Source organism: Drosophila bipectinata, chromosome XL (genome assembly GCF_030179905.1).
Source record: "Drosophila bipectinata strain 14024-0381.07 chromosome XL, DbipHiC1v2, whole genome shotgun sequence".
NCBI lineage: Eukaryota > Metazoa > Arthropoda > Insecta > Diptera > Drosophilidae > Drosophila > Drosophila bipectinata.
In genome coordinates this window covers 9,559,577-9,573,670 of record NC_091734.1, presented here as the reverse complement: position 1 = coordinate 9,573,670, position 14,094 = coordinate 9,559,577, and the positions used below count along the sequence as shown (strand labels likewise).

At 35.7% G+C, this 14,094-nt stretch overlaps 2 protein-coding genes across 8 annotated transcripts in view; one reads left to right on the top strand and one right to left on the bottom strand.

Annotated features, from left to right (window-relative positions):
- Positions 1-14,094, top strand: part of LOC108129539 (potassium voltage-gated channel protein Shaker) — a 159,310-nt gene that overhangs the window by 50,447 nt on the left and 94,769 nt on the right. The window lies entirely within an intron of this gene.
- Positions 1,744-6,603, bottom strand: LOC108129605 (uncharacterized). Its single transcript, XM_070282594.1, has 16 exons — positions 6,587-6,603; positions 6,429-6,524; positions 5,297-5,932; positions 4,653-5,240; positions 4,460-4,597; positions 4,234-4,380; positions 3,705-3,833; positions 3,461-3,635; positions 3,280-3,398; positions 3,109-3,217; positions 2,949-3,040; positions 2,671-2,888; positions 2,510-2,606; positions 2,307-2,449; positions 2,012-2,248; positions 1,744-1,952 (listed from the first exon to the last, which is right to left on the bottom strand). The coding sequence occupies exons 3-16, from the start codon at positions 5,925-5,927 to the stop codon at positions 1,869-1,871; spliced, it is 2,907 nt and encodes a 968-aa protein (XP_070138695.1). The 5' UTR covers positions 5,928-5,932; positions 6,429-6,524; positions 6,587-6,603; the 3' UTR covers positions 1,744-1,868.

Genomic DNA, 14,094 nt, shown 5'->3' with positions numbered 1-14,094 from the left:
AAAATGCAGCTACAAATTGTTCAGACAATGGCCAAAAGGGGTGGCCGAAAAAAAAAAAACGAAAAAATCGAAACAGGAAGAAGAGTATGGGCCAAGAATGGAGGGAACAAAAAAAAAGATGCAAATTGTCAAACATGCAACGTAATTGACGAGAGACGAACCAGCTTGGGGACTTTGTTGGGGCACGCACAGCAACTAGAATTTTCCCCAGAGAACTCTGCGACACAAAACTGGTCGGCAGAACACTGAGAGGAAAGTTGGGGGGCTTAGAGGTTTATTTGATTTTAAAATTAGATTTTTAAATGGGTGAGATAATGTATCTTTTATTTGTAATTTGAAGATGATTGAGGGTTAAATGTTCTTAAAGAGGTCTTTTTATTTATTAATAGTACTACAAGCTTTTTAAAATAATTATTTTAATAATATAATACTTCTTAAGTCTTTTAAAACTAGGTTATTATTTTCTGTCAATATTTCCATTTAGTACATATAGTACATTTTGTAAAATTTATCAGATAAGTAAGTATTTAAAAAAACAGGTAATAAGTACATAAGTATATATATAATATCCGGTACTTATGCTATAGCTATTATTATAATAGTTTAATATTTTAAGACTAGATTAAATTTAATTAAAGTCTTATAAATTATCGGACAAATAAAACAAAAAATCATTTTAAAACCATATGCTATCCGATACCCGGTACTTCTACTAGACTCTTTTAGTTTCTTGATAATATCTTTATACAAAAACTGAGTTATTTTCAATCTATATTTTATAAAATCAAGAAACTTTATTAAAACTATAACTTAGAGTTTCTAACATCTAAAAAATACCATAAATAATTTCTTCAAGTGTCGAATATGGGCTGTTGTGTTCCAAGCGAACTGCCAAACATCGAAACGCTTTCCCTGCTACAACACACTGCTTTTGGGGGCTTGGAGGGGGCCTCTGCGTTTTTTCTCTGTACATATTGACAAGCCGTCACTCTGCCAGTCCGTCAATCTGCAAGGCTTCACTTCCATCCATTCATCCATCCATCCAATCCCCCCCATTTATACCCCATACCTCGCTTTCCTGAAAAGTGACAGCTGTGTGGCCCTGGTTGCAAATTAACCCGAAAAACCCCCGCACACACATTTCGCATCCTTGGTCCTTGGGCTGGCAGGACCTCCCAGAAATCCTCCCAAAAGTAGGAGGACTTGTTGCTGCAATTCGTGGCCTTTTCCAGGCATTTTTAAGCAGAACATAATTAAGGGCATGGGGCCCCGGATAATGTCAACATTATTGCAGCTAATTGACAATGGAGAGGTGCTCCTGGAACAGGATGTCTGGGAATGGGTATGGGAATGGTGGGATGCATTAAATGGAACTGGGAATTCCGGTAAAGGGGATCAGGTTGCCACATTAGTACTCCGACCTTGGCTAATGAGCTGGAACAGTGATATGTGTGGTTTTAATACTCAAGGTCGGGGTTTTTAGATTTATGATCTAGATTCTAGAGCTTCCCTTATCTGGTAATTAAAACCGGAACTATCTGGTTAGTTTTTACACCTCTATTTGCCTCTCAAGATCTAAATATTTTGTGGCACCTTTTTTCGCCAATTAACAGTTCACACCTCCATATTTTCGCACACTTTCCCTTGATGCTTTACCAACCCATTAGCAACTTGCCAGACAAGTGTTTTAAATCAATGATATAAGGGTAAATATCAAACAAGTCTCTAGAGAAAGAGTCACGATTATTATTAGAAAAAAAAACAGTTTCTTTTATTTATTCAATAAGCCTTAGACTAGTGCGATTTGAGCGATTTATATCTCAGATCTTGGTTTCGGATCTTAAAGATCTTGAAAACAAAGATATAACCTAACTGTTGTCGGTTATCAGACGCTGTTCGTTATAGCGAATGGGATATGTGAGAGCATTGCCTTTATCCCAAGAGTAGAGTTCCTAAAAAAAGGAAAATATTTTTAATATATTTTAAAGACATGTTTTTAAATAAAACCTACCACTGTCAAGGGATTATAGCCCACTGTTGTGGTGTGGCTAAATGGATTTGAAAAGGGCAGATTTGTATTTAGTAGTTTTCCCTTATACAAGTCCACAACATATCGGATCTGTGTATTCTTATCGGTTCCCGAATCAATGGCATATAAGTTACCACAAACTATAAACATTTCACCAAACTGATGATGATCCAAAGTGATGTTAAAATTGTATTGCATTTTAAGGGTCTCAGCATCCAACTAAAAAGATTTTTAATTAATATTTTTTTACAAAAAAAATTAATAGTTAAGAACTCACTTTAGCCACCAAAGTATTATTGGAGTTGTAGGTGCTATAGATCACCCAGAGACCCACTTCATCCACATTAAAGTCCATGTAGTTGTAGTCCGTGGTATAAAGTCTATTAGCAGCAGCCACACCGGCATATGGTAATTGTGTGGCTTTAATTAAATATTTATTTGTAAAAATATTTTATTTTTAAAATACTATCTAAGACTTACTTATCTTTTTAAGGCTTGTCAAGTCCAGCTTGACCACCAAATCCGAATTTCTTTGATGATAGTAGAAGGAATTATTGAAAACCACATGAGCATTGCCCTATTTTTTTTTAAATTTTTAGTTATTAGATTTTAGTTTATATTAAATATTAGTATAAACTCACATAAAAACCCTCGGGTATTTCATATTTTCTTCTGGGCACACTGTTCATACGATATTGGATTCGAGTTGTGAACTCAAATAGGTTGTAGGGATCGTTTTCGTTGGTGACGAACGTCTTCTCCCGATCACTTTCCGGGGCAGGATCTCTCAGCCAGGAACCGAATTTTTCATTAACGACTTTGTGGAAAACTGGTTTTCCAACAGCATATAAATAGCAGGCTTTTTTGGAAGAGAAATTATTAAAAGTATATTTTAAAATATATATTTTTTAATACATACTTTTTTGTCTTTTTGGTAAGCCAGGATAACTGAGATTACCAGTGGCTTGTATTTCAAAATTATTCAATATAGAGTCCTTGCATTGGTAGAGACTAAAAAATGTTTAAAAAAATATATATAAAATATTGAAAATGTTTAAAATTAAAACTAGAAAGCCCACCTAGGATCTGGACATTGATCGCAAACTGGACATTCACTTTCTGGTGGTCTTTGGCCATAAACCTTGATGCTGTTTCCCACATAGGGTGTCTCACTATTTGGATCTTGAGCTAAAATTTTTTAAAACTTTAGAATATATAAAAATAATTAAAATTGAAGCCCTGAAACTTACGTGCCACCTCAAAGTTAACCATCGTGGCATTTAGTTCATTTCTGGCCACACAGTGATAGTAACCAAAGTCATCTTTCCGCAAACTGCTGATAGTTAAACGCATAGAGGTCTTAAAGTTCCTAAAAAATATAAATCAAAAAATTTAAGAAATATTTAAAATTAAAAAAAAACCTATTTTTACCCATCTGGATATGATTCAATGCCATATTTGTCACTGGGATCTAGAATTTTGCCATCGTAAGCCCTCTCCCAGTAACGAATCGCTTCCGGAAAGGCCTCCACTTGGCATTCCAAAGTGGCGCTGCTCTGGTACTCGGCATAGATAGTTTGTCTATAGACCGATATCATGGGGGCAACTAAGGGTTAAGAAATATTTAATAATAATAGATTTTCATGAGTTTGAAGCTTAACATTTAAAAACTCACAATGAACTTCCACTATGAAGGTGGCATTGGCAACTGGAGCTATTCCATTGTTGGCATAACAGGTGTAGGCCGCCATTTGGTGTCTCGTTATGTTGGTGAACTTTAGGTATTGCCCGCTAATAGATGCCACTGGGTGAAGGTACAAAAAAATAGGGTTAAAATGGGGTTAATGGGAGGTTTTTCAAATAATTTTTAAGAGGTTTATAAAAGAGATATTTTTAGGATAATTTAAAGGGTTGGAAAACTGCTTTTTATTTTGGTTTAAAAAAAAGTTTCCAAAGTTTAAAAAAATAGTTCCAAAAGCAGTGTTGAAAACCGGTTTTAAAAGCACTTTCAAGCATTGGAAAATGTACATAAAACAGTGCTTTAAAAGCATGTAATTAAAGGGCTTATAAGAAGCTTTCAATATAAAATCTTCAATTATTTTGAAAACTCTTTAAAATCAAGTTAAAATATTTAATAAAATTAAAAAAAGGGTATTAGTTTATCCTTTTTCCTAAATAATTCCCAAATCCCCCAAAACACTTACTCTCCATGCCATTGACATTAATGGTCCGACCATCTTCGCGGCGCCACTCCACTTGAGGAGCCGGATTTCCGGTGGCAGAGCAACTCAAGTTCAAGGAGCGGCCTTCCTCCACAATAATCGTGCGATGGAATTCCGGGTTATGCAGGTCTTTAGTAAAAATGAAAAATAAATTATAAAATATTTATATTTTATATTTAAATTTTTAAATTAAGCTCAAGAATCTCACCTGTTATCGAGGGTGGAATGAGGAGATCGTTGGAGGAGGTGCCGTTGGGGAATTGCATTTTCCAGGCATTGATTCCTGGAACCCCAGGCGTGCCGTTAGTACCAGGCTTGCCAGGACGACCACGAGGTCCTGCAATGCCTGTTGGAGAAGGATAATAGGTTTAATAGTTTTTTAAAGTATTTCTGATACTCACCCTTTAAGCCCCTTTCTCCGGGTGGACCCTGGGCGCCCTTGGGTCCTGTTATGGACATGCCGTCCTTGCCATCCTTGCCGTGCAGTCCATCCTTGCCATCCCTTCCGGGTAGACCGTTCTTGCCGTCGGCTCCCGCTCGTCCCGGCACTCCGTCGAGTCCCGGCTCACCAGGCACTCCATCCCGACCGTCCAGGCCGGCCCGTCCCACGGCGCCAGCATCGCCCTTCTGGCCTCGAGGTCCTGCTGGTCCTTGGTGACCCACTCCGTCCACACCCGGTGCTCCGGGCAGGCCCACATCCCCGCGATTGCCCTTGGGACCGGGTATACCCGGCAGGCCAGGATTACCGGTGGGTCCTTTGGGACCCGCCTCGCCCACAGGACCCTGAGGCGCCGGCGGACAGTAGTCCTGGGTGCCCTTGCAGAAGCCCGTGATGATCTTCTCCGGGACGCGGCAATAGGTGTTCAAATAGATCCATTCATCACCGCCGGGAGCAGCGCCCTTCTGGCCGGTTCTCTTCCGGATCTCCGTGTCCTGTTCCTCGAGGACCTTGCGGTGGTTGGGATTGAAGAACTCTATGACAGGATCAGCTAAAAGGAGCGGGGAAGGTTAGAATCTCTAGCTCTAGAATCCCTTCCTAACTCACCATGCATGGAGGAAGTCGGCTCGGAGGAGGTAACATCCCTCCGCATCCGTTTTCCCATGGGCCTGGGTGTGTGGCTGATCAGGTTGTCCGTGAACTTCCGTTCGTTCTTCAAAGGATCGAAGGACCTCTGATTGGCGGCAGAGCTCTCGAGAGCCTCGGCCCTTGCCTGATCCTGCTGCTGTTGCTCCTGCTCGGCTTCCAGCAGCCGGCCGACCATTGTTCGCAGGACATCCTCCGATCGCATCAGCTCCGCCTGGAACTGAGCCCGAAATTCCCTCGTCCTGGCCGGACTATCGATCGGCACCGATCCCGACTGATCCTGTGTGTAGAACACGATGGTCAGGCTGGCCAGGATGAGCGAGAGAGCGCCCAGGTATATGTAGATCAGCATCAAGGACTTGCGTCCCGGACACTGGCACACTTCACACTCGGCCGGGGATGCAGCTTTGACCACCAGCTGGTCGCTGGAGGCGCTGGAATTAAGGGGCGGAATTGCTTGAAGGGGGGGGGCGGTGGCAGGATCATCTAGGCTATCCGGTGAGTCGGTGTCCTGTTGCCCAGAGGCCTGGGGTCGGCGTTTTCGTTTCTTTTTGGTGCCATTTTGTAGGCTCTGGTTTACGGCCAGAAACATGGTGTCTGGAAAAAATAATAAAAAATAAATATTATGTTAATTTATTGTAGAAGAATTTAAGGTTTATTTAAGATTTATTTTTAAGGAAGGACATTTGTTCTTTTATTTCTTTAGATTTATTTTATTTATTTATTTTCAAAAATCATAATAAATTAAGATCCCCCTGTTGATATGCCAAAAAAAATCACATCTATATATATTTTATTTTTAGATTTAATTTCCCACTTTTTTCGGAAAATGCAAATCAAAGGAAAACCCGATTTTTGATTTATTTTTTGATTTATGGGAAGCGAGTGTAGATCGAAAGAAAAAAAAACCGAAAAACCGATTCCATATTTTTAGATCACATTAGACATTCTGTTTGTTTTTCCGGTCTGGGTTTAAAATAGTTTTTTCCAAAAAAAATAAGTGCATTTTTTAAATAAAAAATAAAGAAAAACTCCAGCAATGCAGTTTCTTGTTTTTATTTATATTTTTTTTTTGTAATTTTTTTTTACATACTTGTGTTGTATACAACTTTTCACACTTTTCCACCGGAGTCGGCGGGGGAGCAAGTGTGTGTGTGTGTGTGTGTGTTGGAGACAGAGACAGTGACAGCTGTGTGAAAAAGAGACAGTATAAGACAGAGTATGAAAGAGACGGAGAGCTGATAACCGTACGCTTTGGCGTCTAATTCTCGACTGAGCGAGTTTCCTTCACGACGCTTTGTTTTCCACACTTTCGCCGGCAACTTTCCCACGCACTCTCTCTCTCTTGCTCTCTCCTTCTCTCTCCTTTGGGGCTTGACTCTCTCTCTATGGCTCTCTCTTGTTGGACGACTTATAGACTATATCCTATAGCTATATCTTTACGCACTTATCATAAATAAAATAAATGAAACCTCAAGAAACTGTTTTTGATTTCTTTTTTTTTTCTAAATTAAGAATTCTATAAAAAAAATTAGAAAAAATATTGGAAAATTTCAAAATGAAATAGATATATATTTAATTCTTAAAGGGAAATCATTAGGCCAACTTTAGTTTAATTTTTTGCTGGGTAAAGTTGGAAAAAATACAGAGAGAGTCCAAGTTTCTGATTCGACGCCTGCGCCTTGTGGGAATTTTCCTTATAGACCAGGGGCCGGGGCAGATGGGGCGGAAAAATCAACAATAGATGCACTTGGAAGGGGGGAGTAGGGTAGGGTAAGACTGCGGGGAAAACTGTCTTAACTTGGCTTTTTCCCCGAAGAGGGAATACTGCCAGCACGATATCCTCAACAAGTACAAAGTTTAATGGGCCAAACTTGCGCCAAAAGTTTTCCTATTCGCCATCAAGGGCTTCCCTCTTAGGTTTCTCCACCAGATGGGTTATTATTTGCTTAGTGAATATAATGATTTTTTTTTTAAGGGTTTTTGGTTTTTAATTAAACTTAAAGGGGTCTTGGTGTAAATTTTAAATCGAATTTTTAATAATTTTAGATTGTAGAGCTTGTAGAAAAATTAGAAGAAATTTTCTGTTGAGGTTTTTCTGGGCTTTTGAGTTTAAATATTATTTTTAGTCTCCATTTAAATGTTAATTTTTAGTATAAATGTATAAAATATATATTATTTTATAAATTTCAATTAAACTTTTAACTATTAAATCACTATTAATATTAATCACTATTAAACAATTAAATAATTATACGAAAGTCTATCTTTTCTTCCCTTTTTTACATTTTCCTTAGCCTTTAAAACCAGTTTAAAATAATTAAAAATATTGATATATTATAATTTATAATAAAAACCATCCATAAAAAATAATTTAAAGAATTATTTAGATAAATGAAATTAACTTAAAAATCAAAACAGAATTTATATAGGCTTTAATCAATTTAAATCACTGATTATTATGTTTAAAAAAAAAATTGACAATCTGCGTTTTAAGCCAACTATCGCTTATTTGTTTTGGCCATGTATTTATTTTAGCCTCTCATTTCTGCTTACTTACCAATTATCGCAATTAGCCGCTTTCAGCCACAAAACGATTTTAATTCGAAATGCATTTGCTGGAACAATTATATGTTATTATGTCAGATTTCGAGTGGTTCGAGTCCAGCTTAATTTGCATTCTGTTTTAACTGAATCAGTACTCGGTACTGTTGTTGGTTTTTTTTTTTTCTGTTTTGGCCAACTGAAGAAGGAAGGCCAAAGCATTTGAAGCCCGAATTCAATTTAAATTGGCCAAAATGCATACTAAGGCACGAACCAAAAGCCAATGAGCCGTAACGAGCTCGTTAACTGAATGTTCCGGATACGGAATCCGGGATTTTCACATGGAATGGGGTGTACTCCGAATCAGAATCTGAATGGGGGAATCTACGAATGGAAAATGGTAATGGAATGCCAGGTCCTGAACCTGCATCAGCAGTTGGCCAGCTTTTGCATTAGTAACACAAATACCAACACAATCACAGCCTCACAAAAGGCACAAAGGACATGTCAAAGGGCAGTGTGTCGACAGCATCTGTTGCACTGAGCTCTGATTTTGGGGAAAGGTTTCTCTAATAGGGAATGGTTAATCAAAGAAACGAAATAAAAAATACTATAAGGTTGTCAAATATCTCCCTTCCGCTTTTTTGCTCTTTATTCAATGCTTTATAAAAAGTGTTACAGTGATCCGATTTAGTTGAAATATGCGCCGTTTTGTTCGATAATCCGTTTCCATCTAGACGGCAACTTCATAATACCTCCCTCGTAGAAGCCCCCCTCCTTATTTGCGAAGAACTCGGACAGCCACTTTTCACAAGCCTCTTTTGAGTTCAACTTTACACCACCAAGGGCGTTCGTCATGGACAGGAACAGGTGGTAATCACTTGGCGCTATGTCCGGGCTATATGGTGGATGCGATAAAACCTCCCATCCGAGCTCCCGTAGCTTCTGACGAGTCATCAACGAAGTGTGTGGTCTGGCGTTGTCCTGGTGGAACACTACACCCTTCCTGTTGGCCAATTCTGGACGCTTCTGGTCGATCGCCTGCTTCAAGCGGTCCAATTGTTCGCAGTAGATGGTAGAATTAAGCGTCTGGCCATATGGGAGCAGCTCATAGTGGATGATTCCCTTCCAATCCCACCAAACACACAGCAAAACCTTCCTGGCCGTCAATCCCGGCTTGGCCACTGTTTGGGACAACCTTATATTATAATAAATTTTAAAAGATATTTATTTATTTAAATATATTTATTTAATTTTAAAAATAAAACAAAACAAAAAACAAATGCAGTACTCGATTCCTTTCTCATATTACCCATACGCCGTGTGGTCCGCGGTTTGTTTCTCTGATGGCCCATCAATAGGCCAATGGGTGGCTGGGCGGCTGGGCGTTGGCAAGTGGGCGTGTCAAGCTTACGGCTAACTAAATGTCGGCATCCTGAGCTGACAGTTCTTGTCATTTAATTTGTCATTTCCCAAGGAGACGACCCGAGACGAGATGAGATGACGAGGAGGTGCTCTCTGACGAAATTAAGCGATGTCTGTCGGCTGTTTGTTGTCTGTTGCCTGTTTGCTTGTTATTTGTTTGTTGTTGTGGCTTGGCTTTAACCTTCGTGAAAAGCGGTATTTTCATTCCAGATCTGGATCAGCAACAATAACAACAACAACAACACTTCAAAGGCCATCATGACATTTTGATTTATTGGCTTCGCTGCCTCGTTGCTGGCTGGCTTGAGTTTTGTGGTTTCTGGCCACCACCGGCTTGTTGCTTTGCTTTTTCCTTTAGCTGTTGCTTTTGGCAAGAGTTCTACTGTTACTGTTGCTTTTGGTATTTGGCTCCAAGCAGCTTACAACTATTGGCCAGAAAGGATACCCGAAAACAGCGACTTGTCCTCCATACAGGAATACAAAAAAAAAATATAAATAATAATATTAAAAGAAGGCCTAACGACGAAAGATAAAGGAAAACTTTCCAAAACCCATCTTATAGATGAATAATAAATAAATAACAATTTTAAATTTTCGAATATAAAAAATAAAGACAGGCTGAAGGGATTACAAAAAAAAATATAAATAATAATATTAAAAGAAGGCCTAACGGCCAAGGATAAAGAAAAAATTCCCAAAAAACCCATCTTATAGATGAATAATAAATAAATAACAATTTTAAATTTTCGAATATAAGAAATAAAGACAGGCTTAAGGGATTACAAAAAAAAATATAAATAATAATATTAAAAGAAGGCCCAACGACCAAGGATAAAGAAAAAATTCCCAAAAAACCCATCTTATAGATGAATATTAAATAAATAACAATTTTAAATTTTCGAATATAAAAAATAAAGACAGGCTTAAGGGATTAAAAACAAAAATATAAATAATTATATTAAAAGAAGGCCTAACGACGGAAGATAAAAAAAAATCATCCAAAAACCCATCTTATAGATGAATAATAAATAAATAACAATTTTAAATTTTCGAATATAAAAAATAAAGACAGGCTTAAGGGATTACAAAAAAAAAATATAAATAATAATATTAAAAGAAGGCCTAACGACCAAGGATAAAGAAAAAATTCCCAAAAAACCCATCTTATAGATGAATAATAAATAAATAACAATTTTAAATTTTCGAATATAAAAAATAAAGACAGGCTTAAGGGATTACAAAAAAAAATATAAATAATAATATTAAAAGAAGGCCTAACGACGAAGGATAAAGAAACAATTCCCAAAAAAACCCATCTTATAGATGAATAATAAATAAATAACAATTTTAAATTTTCGAATATAAGAAATAAAGACAGGCTTAAGGGATTACAAAAAAAAATATAAATAATAATATTAAAAGAAGGCCTAACGACCAAGGATAAAGAAAAAATTCCCAAAAAACCCATCTTATAGATGAATAATAAATAAATAACAATTTTAAATTTTCGAATATAAGAAATAAAGACAGGCTTAAGGGATTACAAAAAAAAATATAAATAATAATATTAAAAGAAGGCCTAACGACCAAGGATAAAGAAAAAATTCCCAAAAAACCCATCTTATAGATGAATAATAAATAAATAACAATTTTAAATTTTCGAATATAAAAAATAAAGACAGGCTTAAGGGATTACAAAAAAAATATAAATAATAATATTAAAAGAAGGCCTAACGACGAAGGATAAAAAAAAAATTCCCAAAAAACCCATCTTATAGATGAATAATAAATAAATAACAATTTTAAATTTTCGAATATAAAAAATAAACCCAGGCTTAAGGAATTACAAAAAAAAAATATAAATAATAATATTAAAAGAAGGCCTAACGACCAAGGATAAAGAAACAATTCCCAAAAAACCCATCTTATAGATGAATAATAAATAAATAACAATTTTAAATTTTCGAATATAAAAAATAAAGACAGGCTTAAGGGATTACAAAAAAAATATAAATAATAATATTAAAAGAAGGCCTAACGACGAAGGATAAAGAAACAATTCCCAAAAAAAACCCATCTTATAGATGAATAATAAATAAATAACAATTTTAAATTTTCGAATATAAAAAATAAAGACAGGCTTAATGGATCACAAAAAAAAATATAAATAATAATATTAAAAGAAGGCCTAACGACGAAAGATCAAGAAAATACATCCCAAAATCCATCTTAAAGATGAATAATAAATAAATAACAATTTTAAATTTTCGAATATAAAAAATAAAGACAGGCTTAATGGATCACAAAAAAAAAATATAAATAATAATATTAAAAGAAGGCCTAACGACGAAAGATCAAGAAAATACATCCCAAAATCCATCTTATAGATGAATAATAAATAAATAACAATTTTAAATTTTCGAATATAAAAAATAAAGACAGGCTTAATGGATCACAAAAAAAAATATAAATAATAATATTAAAAGAAGGCCTAACGACGAAAGATCAAGAAAATACATCCCAAAATCCATCTTAAAGATGAATAATAAATAAATAACAATTTTAAATTTTCGAATATAAAAAATAAAGACAGGCTTAATGGATCACAAAAAAAAAATATAAATAATAATATTAAAAGAAGGCCTAACGACGAAAGATCAAGAAAATACATCCCAAAATCCATCTTATAGATGAATAATAAATAAATAACAATTTTAAATTTTCGAGTGTAAAAAATAATGACAGGCTTAAGAGGATAAAAAAATAAGCAACCGATTGAAGGATAACTTTCCAGAAGATGCGGTGCTTTGCCACAGAAAAGTCCGTAAAAAAAATGAAATAATAAATAAGAAAATAAAATAAAATAAGAGCTCATCGACATGGATCGTACATATCCTATATCTTTTCTATTATCTTATAAAAATTGTATGTTTAAATAAAAATAAGCGAATAAGAAGGTGGAGAACTTCGTGAAAGCCAACAACAGTCCACTGACTGATAAAGAATAAAATAAATAAAATAAAATAAAATTCAAGAATTCTGGAACTCTTCCAAGACTTAACCGAAAGGATCCAATAGACTTTAAAAATATTTAAATTGCAAAAAATAAAACAAAAGAAAATAAGACAAGAAAAAATGAACCCGACCAGGCGAATGCCGGGCGACGACTGACTAATTTGTTGATTTTTCTGCTTTTATAGAGTTTGAAGAAAAAGCAAAGCCAACTTGATATGAGGATTTCAAAAAAGTGTAAAGAAAGCCTGGTATTTTTGGTCCATTTTTGATTTAAATAGAGCTGGTCACTTTTTTTTTTAAGTAAGAAGGAGACCTTGCCACACTTAAAGTTAATAAAATTAAACTTCTTATCCAATATCTTTAAAAGACGGATTCCATTAAAAGAGTAGCTATAGAAATAAAATAAAGGGTACCTTTATACCTCTTAGTTTTAATATCACATTTTTTAGTTTTAGTTTTTAAATTCATTTAAAATCACCAACTTGATGTTGAATCTTGAGAAAAGCATCTAAAATCGTACTTATACGGACTTATACGGCAGAAATAGCTATTTTTATCACAAAACCAAAGAGCAGAAAGCAGAAAATAAAAAATAGCAGTTATGACATTTTTCTGGTGCAACTTTTTTATGACTGCAGCCGAAAGTGCATTTGCACTTTTAAATTGTATCTCTCTCTCTCTCTCTGGTGAAGGTAATTTTCTTAATTGCCGCCCCTTTTTGGTTTGGACAAATGGGCGTGGCAATTTGGTGTTGAAATTTCTGACAGAATCTTCTCACACATCTTCTTTTGTTTGTGGGAGAAGGAGGAGAAGTGGGAGGATAGCTGCTCGGTTCGTTTGCTTCGGTTTGCATTTTTCTTTGCATATTTATGAGGGCTGGAAGGAAAACTCGTGAAAATCCAGCAAACAGGAAGCATTGAACACCATTGAGTGCCGGGTGCTTATCTTTCTCACAGAAATGCGAATAAAAAAAAGATGGAGGGAGAGGAAAATTGAATGAAAAGGAAAATTCAAATCATGGCTAGAAAACAGAAAAATTCGTTGCCTGTTGAAGGCTTTTCTCGGGAGGGAAAATCATACAAAATATTTAAAGAAATCAAGAAGGAAAAGTCAGGACTCTATCAATTATATACATATATTCATAAATAGTAATCTCTTAAGTTTAGAGCTTATATTAAGTCTATGTCTATATTATGTCTTTATGTCTTTATTTACCTTCCTTTCTATACCAACTTTAAGACCCTATTCTTCTAAGATTTTAAAGAACTCTTTTTATTGAAACCCAATCCTAGTTTTTAGTTAATAATTTAAATAACTTATCTCTCTCATAAATATGTATATTTTTTAGACCACTTTTCAAGACCCCTTTGTTGGCCAAAATATTTCAACAATAAACATTCCAATTATTTTGAAAGCTCTACTTGGAATACCTCTCTCAGAAGTGCCCTCTCCTTAATTTAATTTGTATAAAATGTAATTTTTAAGATTTATTTACACAATTAAAGCTTTTTTGCACTAGGACCTTTGCGCATTTTCCCAGCACTCCTATTTATTTCAATTGTTTTTCCTATTTCCCCCTGCTAGGTTTTCACGCCAAAGGCTTCTGCTTCGGCTTCGCAAGGAGCTCGCCGAGATGGAGTGTGGCTTTAGAGTTTCGCGGGTAGAGGGGCTGGTGAGGCTGGTTTCCAAGAGCCAAGGGGGGTTTAGTGGGGAGGTGGTGGTGCAATCTGTCGCAGATGCCGAGCGGTGAGCACGTGTTCTCCTGCGGCTCATGC

Excerpts from the sequence above, each read along its gene's own strand:
- LOC108129605 (XM_070282594.1), bottom strand. The coding sequence starts at position 5,927 with ATGTTTCTGGCCGTAAACCAGAGCCTACAAAATGGCACCAAAAAGAAA. Across the intron at positions 4,381-4,459 it reads CATTCCACCCTCGATAACAG|ACCTGCATAACCCGGAATTC; the intron begins GTGAGATTCTTG and ends TTTTTACTAAAG. Across the intron at positions 2,450-2,509 it reads GACAAGCCTTAAAAAGATAA|CCACACAATTACCATATGCC; the intron begins GTAAGTCTTAGA and ends ATTTAATTAAAG.